Source organism: Falco peregrinus, chromosome 16 (genome assembly GCF_023634155.1).
Source record: "Falco peregrinus isolate bFalPer1 chromosome 16, bFalPer1.pri, whole genome shotgun sequence".
Lineage (NCBI taxonomy): Eukaryota > Metazoa > Chordata > Aves > Falconiformes > Falconidae > Falco > Falco peregrinus.
Window position 1 is genome coordinate 1,674,121 of NC_073736.1, and position 16,673 is coordinate 1,690,793.

Sequence of the window (16,673 nt, forward strand, 5' to 3'; positions counted from 1 at the left end):
GCTTTTGCTGCCCCTGTTTGTGGCAGATAGCACATGTAATGCACACAGGGGACACCAAGCAGGGCAGGACTTGTGTGGCCTGGAGATCACTCTTAATGCTCTGTGCAGGAACCTGCAGGTGCCCGTCAGCAGGTCCAGACTCAGTGCTATCAAGGCTGAGGGTGCAGGCTGTCCCTTCTGCCCCTCCCCGCGCTCGGACATCCCTGCCAACCAGTCACATCCCAGGTCCCACCTTTGATGAGCAACTACATCACAACTTTGAACTTCTTACAGTTCAGAGGGCTATGCAGGCCTGTCAGCAACTAAAAAGGGACATGCCTTGGTCAGCAGGTCACTCTGGAAATAAGCACCAGCAGTGGTCATGCAGCTGCCAGGGAAGGGAGGTGCCCTGGGAGGAGAGGATGGTGATGGAGAAGGAAGGAGCTCTGCTTCTCCTCCAGGAAAAAGCCATCAAGTTGGCCAGTCCACCCAGTTTTCATCTCCTTGTGTCCCCATCTCACTTGAGGAGCCTCTACAAAACCTGTCCAGGAGTTGCTGATCTCCTCCCATCCCTACCCAGTACCCTCTGCCAGCTCAGTGTCCAGGTCAGGGTGAGCTCAGCCTGTTGCTCTCTTCCCCCATCTCTGTGGGTGAGGCACACTGTGGGGGAGATGCTTCCCACCAAGGCTTACCAAGTGGGACCCCGCTGGCAAAGCCCCTCCTCGCTACAGCCCAGCAGCCCCAGGGCAATGCTTGCAACTGCGTTGGAGTGAGCCTGGGATAACGAACTCCTTTGCAGACCGAGTCCCAGCGAGCTGCACGGAGATCCCAGCTGGGGATCTATCCTACCGCTGGGGCTCGTCCTCTCCCAGGGACCTCCCTGGTGCCAGTACACTCAGTGCCGGGCTGTTACACCTGCAGGGGAGGGTGGCTGCAGTGAGGGCCATCAACATGGCTCTCACACCACATCCAAAACACAGCACCTCACCAGCTACTAAGAAGAAAATTGACTCTGTCCCAGTTGGAACCAGGAGAGGGACTCCTTATGCTCATGGCACTTACCTCTGGCGGTGGCGCAGCCTGTTCTCGGGGACCAGTTACCTGGGGCTGCTGCAAGAGGCTTCCCTTGACAGCGGGCAATGCCGCTGAGATAAGCATGTTGGTCTACATGTCTGTGTCACGCTACTGCCCACCACATCCAGCCATGCACACTCGAGGCTGCCCGTGAGGACGTGCCAGCCCCTCAGCAAGGCTGTGTTCCCACCACGGGCTGCCAGGGGACAGTGAATCCTGCATGACCATGCCCAGAAGACCTGACAAGCCTCCGTGGTAGACACCTGCTCCCTAGCTTCATCTGCCTGCTTCATTTCTGTAGGTCTTGAGGACCACCCAAGGACCTGGCCAGTGCCTCTTCTTGCTTCTAGATGTTTAATAGGTTGAAAAGTCCCCCCTCTGCATGCCATCCCATGTCTGGAAGAGTCCAGTGGGAGCTGGCTATCAATGGAGACAGTGCCTGAGGGTGGCTGGGGTTGGAATAACCACACTCAGATGGGGGAGAAAAGCCCCAAACCCCATGAAAAAGCCCAGAGATAACCTAAATGTGTTTCAGAGGCCCTATGGGGTGCAGGAGCATTACCTGGGTGGTGCCTTGTAAATGCAGTCAAGTCAGGTCCTGCCAGGTGCATCTGCTGCTTCCAGGAGTGGTTGGAGGGAGGGCAGGGATGTGAGGCACCATCTCCAGAGGTGATGCTGCCAGGCTCAGGAGCATGGGAATGCAACTGCACAAAACATCAAGGAAAGGACTTGAGCCCGTGCCCACCGTAAGTCAAGATACAGACCAGGGAGGTGACTACAACTAAGAAGGTGTGAATGGTCTCCCACAGCTGGGACTTGGGTGAAGAGTAGGTGGACAGACACCTCAACCAGGATGGTACCTGGAGTCCTCACCTCCCCACCCCGTCACATTCTGGACCAGCTCAGGAATGCTGCAGGGAAGGGAGAGTTTGTTCCCACTGTGAAAGGTACAGAGGTGACAGGACAAAATTTAGAAAGGGAACAAGCGTGCAACTGGCACGAGGATGCCCTCGATTCCACGATGTTGTGAAATCCCCACACAGCTGGTGGGGGAGGAAACCTCGTGGATCAGTTTATGTAATGATTTAGCAACACACCGTAGTGTGACCCGGCTCGTTAAAGCAGCCTCTGGGGAGGGGAGCGGGGAGTGGGAGGCGATCATGCCGTAGTCCCCTGGGACAGACGGGGAACACGGGGTGCCTCTGGGAGCGGAGGAAGGCTGTGAGTGCCACGTGGCCTGTGAACCACAGTATGGCAGGCACGGGCTGCTTCCCCTGCTTACGCATGGCTGCGTGCCCCCACTGCGCCTGGCAGCACCATCGCTCCACCACCACGTCTCTGCTGAGGGGTGCAGATGCTCCTGGCACTGGTGGAGCCTTTTCCCTTCTCTCCAGGGCACCGCTGCGGTGCGGGGGCTTTGGGACATTTTGGGGACATTTGGGACAGGATTTTATTTCTCTCCACACCCTGGATCAGTTTCACCCTAGCTTAAGCACAAAGGTACTGTTTGACATTGGCGTGGGTCTCTGCTCACGGGGAGGACCAGGGCAGCCCAAGCACTGGGATCACCAGCTTGTGGTGGTGCCACCCCACTACCTGGCCTCCAGGCCTGGCCTCTCACCTACCCGAACTCCAGGAGGGTTTGTCTGCAGCTGCCACCATGGGTGAGTCCTCTCCAGATTAAAACACTGCATGCATGGGGCCAGCAGTGTCCTGCAGTCTTAATCCCATCGGTATCTGGCACCATCACCACTTGGATCTGTGGTGGGTGACGATGTCCTTCGTCAGTCACATAGATGCCATGCTCATCCCCTCCTTTGGAAAAGCAGATGCTGGAGGATCTTGTCTCCCCATCCTCCTCGCTGTCTGGCGTTTGGGAAGGCTCTGATGCCTGCACAGCACCAACTCCTCCCTGGTGTGAGCTGCACCAGGCCGTACTGATGGACACCCTTGTCTAACTACATGCAGGGCTGTGGTAATCCTTGGAGAAGCCTCAGCTGCTACGTGGAGCCCTGGCCAAGGAGGAGAAGAGAAGATGATTGAGAAGAGGACACAGACTCCCAAGTTACTCCAAGTGAGTGGCACCAGGCTCCCATCAGGGAAGGCTCTGGGATGCCACGGGCTGCAGTAGCACATCTCTGCTCCATGCTGGGGACACTCACTGGGTGGGAGACACGTGGAGCAGGGCTGACCCATGGAGACTCATCCTCCGGCCCACCCCATCCCAAGGGGTCAGAGGCCCTGCAGTGTCAGGGTCAAGCACAAGGAGATGAAGTGGGGTGGGGGGACGAAGAGGGCACATGGACACCAAGCATGGGGCAGAGGCAGTCTTCGCAGCATCTTATTTGCTCACCTGGCATCCACTGCAGGGTGCAGAGGGGGACTTTGATGACATAATAATCCCCATAATCAAGGATGGACCAAATAACCTCATTCTCTTTTCTAAATAAATTATGAAACCTGGTTAAACCAAAAAAAAAAAGTATGAACCAATCGATGGAGGTGCGAGTCATGCTACTAACTTTCTATAGGATATTGTTAATTTTAATAGTGAAATCTAATACTGGTGATGTTAATCAGCATGTCAAGCAGGGGTTGCCTTGTTCACCCACATCTGCTTTCCAGGAAGACTCCATCCCGAGTTGGGGTCTCAAGATGGACAAGCATTCCCATGTCCACCTTACCAGGGAAAAACAGATTTTCAAAGCTAATTTACAGCCAGGCACAAGAACCACCTTCAGGTAACAGTGCTAGAGATAAGGCCAGGAGCTTCAAGGGAATATTCAGCCACCCAGGTCGTACCTGCACACCCAGCGCTGGCCCTCGCTTGGCCTCCGAGTCCCTTTTGCCAGGGCTCTTCTTGCAAACCCCCCTCTCCACTGGGAATATGCCAAAGCACCAGGCTACATTTTTGCAGTCCTACCTGTACCTACAGGAGGGAAGCTGGGCTGCTCTGGGAAGCACGGCATTGCGCTCCTGCCCCTCTCCCTGTGGCACCGTGTGGCAGGGAGCCAGCACAGCTACCCCACTGCCAGGACAGCCTGACCCAGCTCCGACACCCAGCTCCCAGCGCTCGGGGCAGAGGAGGTGCGCACCTCCCCTCGGCCTTGGTTTAAGGAGGCAATTTATTCCGCCTCCCGGCAAGTTGGCTGGGCTCCTGCTCCGCATCCCGGCAGCCCCAGGCACCACAGAGGGACTTGGCGACACTAACTAGCAAGTCCCAAGTGGAGCTGGGGACAGAAACGGCATTTGGCCCTCAGCTGGGGTCCCATGTCTTGACCACGACACGAAATCAAGGAGAACAACAGGAGGCTCGTCCTGCAGAGTGTGTCCCTCACCTCCTGCCACACTGCTGGAGGACAGCACACACCCATCCCTGTTTTACAATGGAGACGACTAACCAAGTCATCTGTGCAGGAATGTCCTACACACGACGTGTCTTGGTGCAGCGAAAGCAGGCTGCGTTTTGTGCGCCAGCTCCTCCTACCATCTTCTAGGCTGCCGAAGCCCAGCAAGATACACCACTGTCAAGAGCCATCTCCCTTTTCCAGGTCTTCTGTAGGATGCAATAAACTGCCACGTGTGTGTATGTGTCACTGCCCTTCACTAGGTGAAAGTCACAGAAAGGTTTGGGTTGGAAGGGACTTGGAGTGGTCCCGAGTCCAACACCACGTTCAAAGCAGAGCTCGCTGCAAAGCCAGCTCAGCTCGCTCCAGTCCTTGCCCAGTGGAGTTTTGAATACCCTCAAAAAAAGATCCCATCCCAGGGCTGCACATCTCATGGGAAAAAGATTTTTCTTTACGGACCGTTGGAATTGTCCCTGCTACAGCTTCTGCACAGTGCCACTTGTACTTTCGCCACGCACCTTGGAGAATGACCTGGTCTTCCCTAGTGGGGGTGAGCTGCTGGGCTGGAGGCACCATCTCCTCCAGCCTCGCCGCGGGGATGCTCCGGCCCAGCTCTCCTCCCTGATGGGGGAAAAGGGGTTTTTAAGTAAGTTGTCCAGCAACTTCATGGACTTCAGAGTTTCGGTGCACAGCCTAGGGATGAGCACATGCAACCGAACTGGCCAAATACAGTCATTTTCAACTACCCAGCCACTGAAAACATCTGGGGGGGTGCGAACATTGCTGCGAAAGGGTAGGAATCAGTAGTCTGGCAACTGGGGGCTACCGTGTTCATGTGCCATTTCTGCAAAACTCAAGGCTGACAATCTGCGGTGTGAAGGGGCCAAGGCAGCAGAGTGGGTTCACTGCTTCTGTGACACCAGAAAGCAATTTCTTTTTTCTTGAAAGACAAAGTAACTGCTGGGGTTGAAATACACATATAATTTCATTAAATTAAATCATTAAGGACTGCTCTACTGGTTAGGAATGACTGGGAAAAAAAAATAAAATTACCTTGCTTCTGTAGATCAAAGTGCCTTGTCTTCCTCTTGTAATAAAAACAGTCTGACATTTGGTATAAATGTTTGATCTAGAAAACCAGAAAGGATGTTTCAGTAGTTATTAAGTAGCAGCTGCTCTAAATGATTTTTAATCTCCTGTTTAAGTTGATATGACAAAATACAGTAAAATTCAGTCTTCTTTGCAGAAATGGGTTTTAACACAAGTTTTCTAGACAGCTCTACTGCATATTCTACTGGAGGCCTTGTGTCCTGGAAATTTCCTTGCCTCATGGACGCCTGAATGGGAGAGGACAGGGCACCTCGCTGCAGCCCAGCAGGGGCTTCCAAAGGCAGAGGACCTCCGTGGGAAGGGAAACTACCCGTCCTTGGCACAGCACCTGGCGTTCAAAGCATTTACACTGGCTGTGGGAAGGAAAAGAGGACAAATAGGCCACTAGGACACTTTTTCGGCTTTAAGCAGTACAGAGAGCCCTATCCCAATGGCCAGGACACTGAAGTGTTGGCCAGGGAGGCTCCCACCCACCCCATGGATGTCCCAAGGGTCTTCCCTGCGCAGCGACGTTGGCAGTGCCATCACAGCTAACGCGAGAAGGACAGAGACGAATCCCTGGTGCCAGGGCAGGAGCATGGATGGGCCCCCAGCCACCCTGCATCCCTCATCAGACCAGGCTGCATCTACGGATCACGCTCTTCAGACCCACGTGGTGGCCTACGACTTAATTATTATTCTCAGAGGTTTTTTTTGGTGTGGCTCAAATGTCAGAAATAATTGGAGGGCAGCGGTAGGGTGGGGTGTTCAGAGCATGAAACCAGGCTTTGTCCTGGAGACAGCTGGGTGGAATAACTCAAATAAAAGCTGAAGAGTGAGATAACGTTGGAGGAGCTGGGTTCAGGGCTGGAGCTGCGCCCTGGACCCCCATCCTTAGCAGCACACTTACACCTAGACATGTAGGTCACCGTGTCTCCAAGTCAGGACACAAACACACATCAGACACCAGCAGATGATCCATCCATGTGTGGTCCAGACTTCTCTAAGGCCCCCAGCAACCCAAAAAGCTCAACAGCCCCAACACAGCTGCTGGAACGGCCTCTGCAGCATCACAGCATCTTCCCTCAGTGCCTGGTCTTTCCCAGAGGAAACACGAGTGTCCCAAAGGCTTGGCATTGTCCCAGGGTATCACAGCCGATGTTACTCCAGGGGACAGGAGGCTGCACCCAAGCTCTCACCTGTCCTGGCTGCTGGGGATGGTTAATGGGGAGGATAGCTCCCGGAGCCTTCTGGCCAGCAGACTGGAAAAGGGTCTTGAGAGGAATAGAAGAAGCTGCTGGTGGTTTTGGGGAAGTGCCTTGTACCCCAGTAAGGCATGGAGCCTGCGGCACTGGAAGCCTTTAAGGAGCAGACAGACACCTCATCTGAGCAGGGTGATTGCACTGTCTCACACTGGAGCAGGGGAAGGACCAGGAGACTTTTTGAGCTTCCTTCTCACCCTGCAACACTAAAATTCTGCCCTTCCTTGAGCACCATGAGACTCCCCCCGTGGCCAGCAGCCAGGTCTGTGGCATCTCACAGCAGAGATGAGCGGTGACAAGGAAGCTTCAGGCATTTGCTGTATGACCAGGCCTGGAAGAGGTGACCCGGCTCCCTGGGCGCGTGGTCCACACTGGCACAGGCTCCTCACATGCTGCCCAGGGCTCTGCCCCGCAGCCACAGCAGCACAGAGCTTGCTCAGCCGGAGAGGCTGCTGCAGCGGCTGGGCATCGCCGTCTGCCTGCTAGAGCCAGAGCTGCCATGCACCCGCCTCACGGCCAGGCATCCCCTGGGGTGTGCCGGCACACAATTCCTGCTGCCCAGAGATTCAGGGTCATCGGTGTGAAGCTTACTCACATATTTGACCGTATTAAAGGCAACAAGCTCCTTTCTGGGCCAGTTTTCTAGAAGGGTGGAAAGGAGAGGTGGTGCAGCCCTGTTTAGGCATGTGCACAGGCACTCTGCTGCATCCCTGCTGCCCTTTGGACCAAGGCTCCTGAAGCTGTGATTCCTTGCCAGACAAGTTTTCAAAAGCCAGCTATCAGCTCCTTGCTCCCAAACACGTGTCCCTGTAATAGAGGCAGCTTATCCTCTGCTAGAATTGAGCAACACAACCCTCCTCTTGCATTACCAAGCCTTTCAAGCATCATTTGATAAGCAGTATGAGCGCAGCTCCTCAGGCATTGCTACATCTTTTGGCGTGCTTTGCCCTGCCAAAACTGTGTTTCAAGCTAGCTATAAATTATGCTTCATGGCTGGCTTTCATCTGCTCGCCATGCAACGGGCGAGAACAAAGGACACTACGTGCCACACCAAGGCAGAAGAGCCAAGGGCCGGGTGGAGGCAGAGGCAAGGCAGCAGCAGTCTGCTGGGGGAAGCAAAACAGCCCCAGCCCGCTGCGGTCTTACATCAGAGGTGGGGAAAGCCGGGGCGGCTGCTGCTGCCAGCACAGGAGCTGGGGTATGGCGGGTGAGGGAGAGGAAGGGAAAAAGTGCAGAGGAATCTGGGTTTGCCTGCGTGGCCCGAAGCAGTTACAGCAGCAAAAGCAGCAGCAGGCAGCGGGGCAGGCAGCCACTGTCCCATCAAAGGGACCACGCGGAGGGCAGGCAGCCGCACACGGACATGGTGCGGGAGAAAGGCAGAGCTGGAGACAGAAAAGAGCTGCACAGGCCGGCACCTCTAGAACCTCCGGCTACTCCGAGGCCATCCTAGAGGGAACGGCATCGCCCAGAGCAGAGGCTCAGGCCAGGTCAGAGAGCGGCTTTGCTTGCGCAGGAGTGAGCAAGTCAAAGGAAATGTCACTTGCAGGGTAACAGAGCTTCAGAGGTCAGCGCCTCTGGGTCTGTCATGCAAATCCGCATCTGCTGGAGAAGGCTGCGCCTGCGGAGGGCGAGGAGGAGCCAGTGTCACTGGCGAGGCCAGGGGGAACAAGTGTCAGCCAGTCCAAGCACAAGTTTGCTACGCTGGGTGATTTTACCAGGTTCTGTTTCAGCATGATCCTTTCTGGGTGAGCTCTTGGAGGACCCTTGGAGGACCCCAGCCTGTGGGGCAGACACCCAGTCCTTGTGGCAGGGCTGGGACTGGGCAGCGAGAAAGGAGCGAGGCTGGAGGCCTTGGAAGTCCCTTTTTACAGCAAGAGCAGCTGCTGTGCCAATGGTCTCCTTATCGTGGTGCCAAGACCCAGCTCCCTGTGGCTTAACAGGATCCCTTCTGTGAATCCAGGTGCCTCCGGAGGCTGCTGTCAGAGTAATGGAGCACACACAGCACCACCTTGTGCTGCCTGCTGCATCCTGGCTTAAAGTGACCCCCCCTGGAACATCAGGGAGCTCCCCCAGATACAGCAGCGCTTACATCCCACCTCTGTGGCCCACAGCCCGAGATCCAGTCCACGCTGTATTCACCCTGCCTGCCTTTGGCAGTGGATGGCTAACATCATCCTCGCTGCAGTGGTTTGCTTTTGTCTTTCATGTTACCAGGCCCAGAACTAAGACCAAACAGGAAATTATGGTCTGGCTGACACCTCCATCCAGCTTTGCACTGCCAGCACTACTGAAGGCCTGTTTGAGTTGAGACAGCACTTGAGAAACTTGCGCACCTTGATGTGCTTCCCTGTAGGAAAGCTGCCCTGGGTGACCATCATGCCAAGCATGGCAGGGAGATGCCCTGGGCGCTGCTGCTTTGCACTGACCGCCTAAATCACGAGAGGTTCAGCTGAGATGGGCAGCTGCCGGGCTCCCATCAGGTGCTGAATCACTGCTGAGACATGCTGCAGAGGGTTTAGAAATCCTCCAGACTTGTCCAGTTTTACTTCTTTGCATTGCCAATTGCAGCAGTTTCAGCCAGGCATCCCAGAGCGTTTGAGGGTGACTAACCCAGACAATATCAGCTTTCAGTGCCTGCACCCCTCTAACCCGCCGACAGACTGACTGTGCTAATGCAGCAGAGATTACAGCTTACGTGGCACTGAGAGCATGCAGGGACCTCCGGAGCCGGGGAGACATGGTGAAGGTACCCACACACCCATAACACCCCAAACCTGCAAGGACAAAGGGCAAGGACTTGGAACCTGGTAGAAGTAGAGCTTCCCCCCCTGGGAGCATCAACCCTGTACTCCAAAGAGGGAAGTTGCAACCAGTGCAGATCCAGCATCCATGGAGTCAGAAAGTGACTCCATCCTGTCCTCCAACTAGCCCAGCCTGTCCTTCCCCAGACAGGGTGGAGGAAGAGATCTGGTTCCTGTTACTTCTCTTGTACAAAGCAAGAAAGGCTGACCTTGCAGAGTAGGTCCTCCATACCCCTGCCCCCAGCAAGCCATGAAGCAATATGACATTCCACTGGGCTCCCGTTCACCCTCCCCGGGAGGGCCACTGCCCAAACCAGCACCCTCCAGCATAAAACATCCTTCCCTGACCAGGCTGTCCTGGTGTAGGTGTTCTAGGATGCTCTGGAGTTGTGACTGCCTCCTTCCAAAATGGGCAATGCTGTATGATCAGCATCAAATTCATCCTTCTCGTTGGGCTGGCTGCTGCCCCAAGACTTCCAGTGCAACTGCACAGACCCCCTGCATTTGAACAGTACCCCAAGGTGGGGCAGGCTGGGGCTGGCTGCCATCAGCCCTTCCACACTCTGCTTGGCTCGCCAGCTCGCAGCACACCTGCTGCCAGGCCGACTAACTTCCATGGGGAATGGGAAACAGCACAAAAGAAAAAAAGTCTTACCTGATTTTGAGAAAAGGAAGGGAGCCACGGAGACTGAAAGCAGAGCAGAGCAGGATGCTGAGCTGCTCCTACGTGAAGCCACGGCCCCACCGTGCCCTGCCGCATGATGCTGCCCTGGGCTGGTGACCACCTGGCCTGGTTTGGGCAAACCAGCACGGCTCCTGCGCCCTCCTGCTCCGCTCCCACCTCTCTCTACGTGACAGCCACGCAACCAGGGCCGAGCACGGCACAGAGGGAGCACGGCAGGACGCGCAACAGGGTACCGCAGCTGTGCCCTCTCACGCAGGCTGAATCCCTGCCTCGGCAAAGCCTGCGAGCCCCTCTGCCTGCGGCACGTGTGCCTTCCTCGCCTTCCTCACCTCCCGCCGGGAGCTCCGGCAGCGGCTGCCTCCTGGTCTGCACCTCCAGACAGGCTGCAATGACCCCGCTCAGGAGCAAGGGAGAGGCAGGCTTTGGAAGCAGGGATGATGATGTTTGGATCTCAGCTACAGAAGGGCAGCATCCTCAAAGATTTGGGGGTGACGCTGCCAGGGCACCCTTGGGTGTGCACTGCTCCTGCCCTGCCCTCAGCATGCAGGAAAGTGGTGCTCAGCCCGCTGGCTGGGGGTCAGAACATGCCAGTGGCAGCTCTTGAAGTCTCAGGGGGGTCCTGAAGCGTCTCGGGCCTCTGAAGGGGCTGGAATCGCAGAGGCTTCTGCACTAACACCCGCTCCGCACTGTCCCTGGGGGAACCAGGGGTCCCACCGCACTGCTCCCTGGGGCAGAGGGGCTGGGGCTGGCTGGGGGTGGGGGGTGGGGGGTGGGCAGGGGCTGCCCCCAAGGCTGCCGGTCCCTGCAGAGCGCTGCAGTCCCAGGGGCGGCCAGGACCCCTCCTGCAGCAGCCAGGCCCAGGAGATGGATGCAGAGATGGATGCAGAGGTCGGCAGTCACTGCTCCGAGCTGCCCAGCGTCCATCCATCAGCACCTGCCAGGAGGGTGGGCTGGGAGCCCCTGCAGCTAGGGAGGATTTGTCCTGCCCAGAGAGGAAAAGACCCAGAATTCCACCCCATGGGCTGCTCCCACCACAGAGCCAGACCCATCTGTGGGGAAGGGTGCTACGCTGCCAGATGCACCCAGGCTCTGCATCTTGAGAGGCTCCCCAAAGACACCCGTGTAAAACCCCACACCACCTCCTGCCCCCTGGCCAAACCAGACCACCACCCAGCCTTCACACCCGGGTGCACGCCGAGGCAGGAAAGTAGCAGCATCTCCTCACGGAGGGCTCCCACCGAAAGCGGGCCTGCAGCGTGGGCAGTGCTGTCCTGCAGGGAAGGGAGCCAGGACACACGGCTCTGCGGGACACCGGCCCCCGCAGCGCACCGCAGACCGGGAACCCGCAGGGGAAGGAGCAGGGGGCTCCTGCCCCTTAGAGCCTTGGTCGGTGGCTGCGATGGGTGCAGAAAAGCCTTCGCTAAGCAGGGCCTAAGAAGGAAAAATCAGCAAGGAAGGAGAGAAGGTCCAGAGAGTCCCCAGAGCTGACACTAGCTCTCAGAAAACAGCACGGAAAAGCACTGCTGATCTAGGAGCAGACCTGATCTCATTCTCCAAGTCACCAAAAACCACAGAAGTTGGAGTGCTAACACGAGAATGTTTGTTTTGGTTTTTTTTTTTTTGCTGCAGATCAGGCAAAATATGCAAGCACACCTACTGCCACGGAAGGCTCCTGCGTGAGGACCTGCCTCCTGCCCCGGCAGGGTCCACCGCCGCGTACTCGGGGGCTGAGGTGATCTTGCTCTTACGCTGTTCGCCCCAAGCTGACACAGCTGCTCACCCTCTGCAGTGACACACACGCCAACATCAGCCAGGCCCAGCCCTGCCTGTGCAGAGAGGTGAAAATCCCTGTGCTGGCAGAGGCACAGCTCGGCACATCCACCAGCCCACCCCGTGCCCTCCACCTGGGGTAGCAGTTGGCAGAAGAGCTCCTCTGTCCCTCCCAGCTGAGGAGCGTTGCTTTCCTCCGTGCTCATAACCTGATTTTGGGGACAAACTCCACTAACCTGGTGTTGCTGCTCCCTCTTCAGATGGGAATCTGGGGGAGCAGCTCCAAGGGGCTGCAAGGCAAGTGCCAGCAGAGGCTGAGCGCTGCAAAGCTGCAAAGGCAGGCTGCAGCAGTGCCACATGCCAGCAGCCCCAGGGCACCCCTGGTGACATGAGGCCACGGGCTAGGGTACCCTTACAGCATCCTTGGAGTGCTACAAGTGGTTCCTGGGAAGAAGAGTGGTCAGGCCCACCCCTGCTCCCCAGCTACCATCTTCTAAAGTCAAACAGCGACTGCAAAGAGTGACAGCAAACCATGCAAAAGGGACGTGGAATTCTCTAAATGCCACCAAGCTGGAGTATGAGCTCAGCCACCCCCAGGGTGCCGGGAGCTGCTGGCCAGCCCACAGCGAGCATGGCATGAGACCCTCTTGCTGAGCCAGTGGCAAATGAGCAGCACCAGGGATGCAAGAGGGGTTTATCAGCTCGATTCCTCCCTCTCAGCATGCCAGGGACTGGGTGACTGCTGCTGGTGCCAGCATCCAGAGAGCTGGTTTGGGACCACCTTGATGAGAAGATTTTCACTGCAAGAAACAGGGGAAGTAGAGCTCAGGGTGTCTCTGGAGAGCCCAAGGCTTTTGTGGCCTGCTTCCCCTTCGTGACTCGGGGAGGCCACTCACTTTCAGACCAGGAAAGTTTGACCGACAGCTCTCTCCTGCCCCGCCACGGCTCCCTCCGGGCCACGCTCTCCCCTTCGGCTGCCCCTGCAGCATCTGCTTTTCCACGGGGGAGGGCGATTCCCGGGAGGGGGGCACCGCTTGGCTGTGATCAAAGTGCAGCGCTGCTGACTCCGAAGCGTTCAGCAGCCTCTCCTGCTGCCTGGCCGTTTCTAGCCCACCAGCCTCACCTGGCCACATGCCACTGGTCAGGCTCTGTCCCACAGCCCTGCCTGAGCTGCCGGCTCAGCCCCGCTCCCCAGGTGTAAGTACTGGTGCTTTAAGCACGTGGGGCTGCAATATAAAACATTTAAGAGGATAACAGCAGAGGACTAGCTTGAATAGATGCTGCCATTTGGGCACAGGGATAAATCTGTGCACCTCAGCAAGACTTGCAAGAGGCTCCTGCTCCTGGCATGCCAGGTCCTTCCAGAGACCACTCAGGCTTCAATCTCAGACGTTCAGGTCCTTCTAACAAGCTCGGCCCTTATGCTTGTCAGTCAAGAAGAAAACAGCAAAAGTAACCGCAGTGCTGCGCTGGCCACAGAAACTACAGCGCGCTCCTACAGCATCGCACCCGTGTCAGCCGGTCTGAAGCTACTGAAAGCTTGGTGCTCGTCACTCACCCATGCAAGAAAGCATCTCTCTCCTCTGAGCATGTTCAGAGTACGAACGGCAGCAAGTGCATCTCCAGGAATGAACCTAATTCAGGCCTGCTGGGATCCACGAACATGCAGATTGCAGGGAAGGAAATCTTGGTCCTTGTCGATAGAGAATCATAAACAGAGGTGCCCTTCCTCCAAGGGAAGGGAGCAGCACATCCCACTCCTTGTAGGAATTAATTTTCCCTCTTTGCAGGGAGCAAAAGGCCACCTCAAAAGAAACATCTAAATCCCAACGGGCCCTCCCCCAGGTGCAGCACAGCAGCTCCCAGCTGAGCACAGAGTCCCTCAGCGGTAGCAACAGGCACTTGCTTTCCCGACCACGGCCCTGCGCCTCTGGCTCAGCACATCCTGACACCACTTCACCCGCCGAACGACGGCGGACGGCTCAGCAACACTTACCCTCCGTGCCCAGTTTCCAAGCACCTCCAAAGGACGGACAAGTAGCAGCACATCAAGGGGCCTGACTGACCTGGCTACCAAAGCTGCTCGAGATGTCAGTGTACCAGGGACAAGTGGCCTCAGCACAGCAAAGTACACAGGCCGGGCATGCAAAAACTGCAACAGACGTGGATTGGCATTTAGGAGCTGGCTGGGTTTCCTTCTCCAAAATAAACACTTGCTCATGGTAGTTTTTACTTAATTTTACTTAATTATAGTTTAATTTCACAATCTACTGTCGCTACGTCTGTACAACATTGTACAAAATATAATCAAAAACAACATTTCAGCCCCACATAAATGTTTGACTGGCTGTCTGAGGATCCAGTGGCTTTGAGTCTTCGATCTACACTCTCCTGTCTTCTAGATGCTGTCATCAAAGAACCTTTGGTGCTAAGGCTACAATGCCAGACGTTCGTACAGGCATCATAATATTTTGCTTTCCAGGTTCCTTCTCCGCTCAGTGGTGGAATTCCCCAGCCACGACAGAAGATCTCTGGTGGTACCTCATATTTCTGCTCAAACACAAAATGTTTTTAACCTCTTTTTGCATCAGGCAAAACCACTCTAGCAATGTCATGAGGTAGGGGCAGTTATGTTTCAAGGGTGATACTAATGGGGCGGTTCAGGACTGATACATCCTTTTTTATGGCACTTGCTATTGGAGATTTAAGTAAGCACCAGTCTGCTCACAGTAATATAACTGGTTCTAAATTTCCATTCGTTTCTGTATTCACTGTGAGTAGCGCTACCCCATGTTAGCCTAGTCTGAGAATGAATTTCTTGCCCAGATAAAACTAGCAGGCAGATACTCTTTGCAGCTTAGAGATTAAGGGAAATAATATATTAGCTGCTACTGGTAGTAAAATACATGCAGAACTGCTTCTACCAGAATTAAGAAACCTGTTGAAAATTATATAGAATCTAAAATGACTGCTTTGGATTAGAAAATAACATGCTAAAAGGCCAGCTTCATAGATCTCTGGTGCCAAGAGATATTCTTGTTGCAGCCTGACAGCAGGTGATCTCTGTGGAAACTTTCATTTTGGCCTATTGTTTTTCTTCTCATGTTCTGTGTTCCTGAAGCTTTTAATCTGTGTTTTAAAGGTCTAGTGGAAAGCCATGATCTTTACAAAAAGATACAATTATCTTAAAGCTTTTTTCCCCATTTTGACTACAATGCAGCATCATGTTTAAAATGCAGCTACTGGATCTGAAAAATAAACACTCAGACTATAATGAACATTTGAAAATAAATACATAGCCTTCATATAGGCCAGTTCACAATAAAAACCTTTGCCGTCACATAGTAGTGGAGAGATTTTCTCAGGAAGGTCATGCTACAGGGTGGAGTCTGAAAACAAAAGAAAGAGAGAGTAGCTCAATATTGTAATGAGGGAGACAGACAGTCTGTAAGGTACACTAGGACGGGGACCTGAAATGTTACGGGGACAAAAAGACTGCAAAAGCATTACAGGGATTTAACTGACCCATTTCTCCACTCATATAATCCTACCAAGGTATTCCAAGTTGCATTAAAAGGGAAATACTTGACTCAAAGTAAAGGATATTTCATAATTAACTCAGTAAAACTGCCAACAGTATTTATCCACAAGTGCATCCACCATGAGTCTATCCCCAGTCAACTACACTGATTCTCTGTTCACATCAGGATCCCCAGTGACCCCATTTAACTTATACCACGTCCCTCTCTTTCCTCACTTCTCATTGCCTTTGGCCACCTAACAGGCTGTTTCCTCACTGTGTCACCTACCCTTGCACACCTTGCAGGATCTTCTATTCTGCAGTTCCTGCACTGTAGAAATATCTGACCTAGATATTATCAAATGAAGATGGGAAAGTTTCTAAAAGATATTCCCAACATCAGCCAAAACCTCTGGCTCACGTAGAAATCATGTGTTTTTCTCATGTCTGCCTTTTCATTTCTATTTGTTTCATACTTGATCATTAGTAAGACAATAAAAATTCAGTAAAGCACATACACTGCCTTATAGGAGATTGCTCTTGTCAGTAAATAAAGCTGTATGGGCATCTTGACAGCAATGACACATCTTGACATCACATGATGAAGGAAGAGAAGCACTGAAGTTTGTTACCTTTAATAGTGAGGAAGGCTTTGCTGAATGCATGGCCCGATTCATTGGTGGCTTCTACCATATATTGTCCTTCATCACATTTGGTGACACCGAGGATGACCAGGGAGCAGACACCAAAGTCATTTGTGCAAAAATAGGCAGGATCATTGGAGAGGTCTCTGCTGTCCTTGTACCACGTGATCTTTGGAGACGGATGGCCTCCAACCGCACAGCTCATACGGCACTCGCTCCCAGTAGTCACCACATGAGGCTTCAATGGGACGAGGAATCTCGGGGGCTGGTTTTGATTAACTCCCCTGTATTTCTGTGGTTTGACATGACATTCAGCTGTAAAAAGAAGAAAAACACAACAGCAACTTACAAACATACACTCAGATACTGCTCCACAGCTACCCACGTCAGGGTTTAGAGGACTGGGTTTTAATCATGACACTTTGTTGTGCAGAATGTCTGGCATCCTGCACTGTAAATGGCCAGACATCCCATGCACCTAAGAATTGTTATCTGTAATCTA

General features: G+C 54.2%; 1 protein-coding gene across 1 annotated transcript in view; it reads right to left on the reverse strand.

The window, feature by feature from the left end:
• Nucleotides 1–14,230: 14,230 nt before the first annotated feature.
• The window catches only part of IGFN1 (immunoglobulin like and fibronectin type III domain containing 1), a 63,034-nt gene continuing 60,591 nt past the window's right edge, over nt 14,231–16,673 (reverse strand). Inside the window, exons 27-28 of the mRNA XM_055819672.1 lie at nt 16,160–16,486; nt 14,231–15,396 (exon numbers count right to left, since the gene is read on the reverse strand). Of these exons, the coding sequence (XP_055675647.1) occupies nt 15,383–15,396; nt 16,160–16,486 (341 nt within the window). The 3' untranslated portion in view covers nt 14,231–15,382. The remainder of the gene's footprint in view (nt 15,397–16,159; nt 16,487–16,673) is intronic.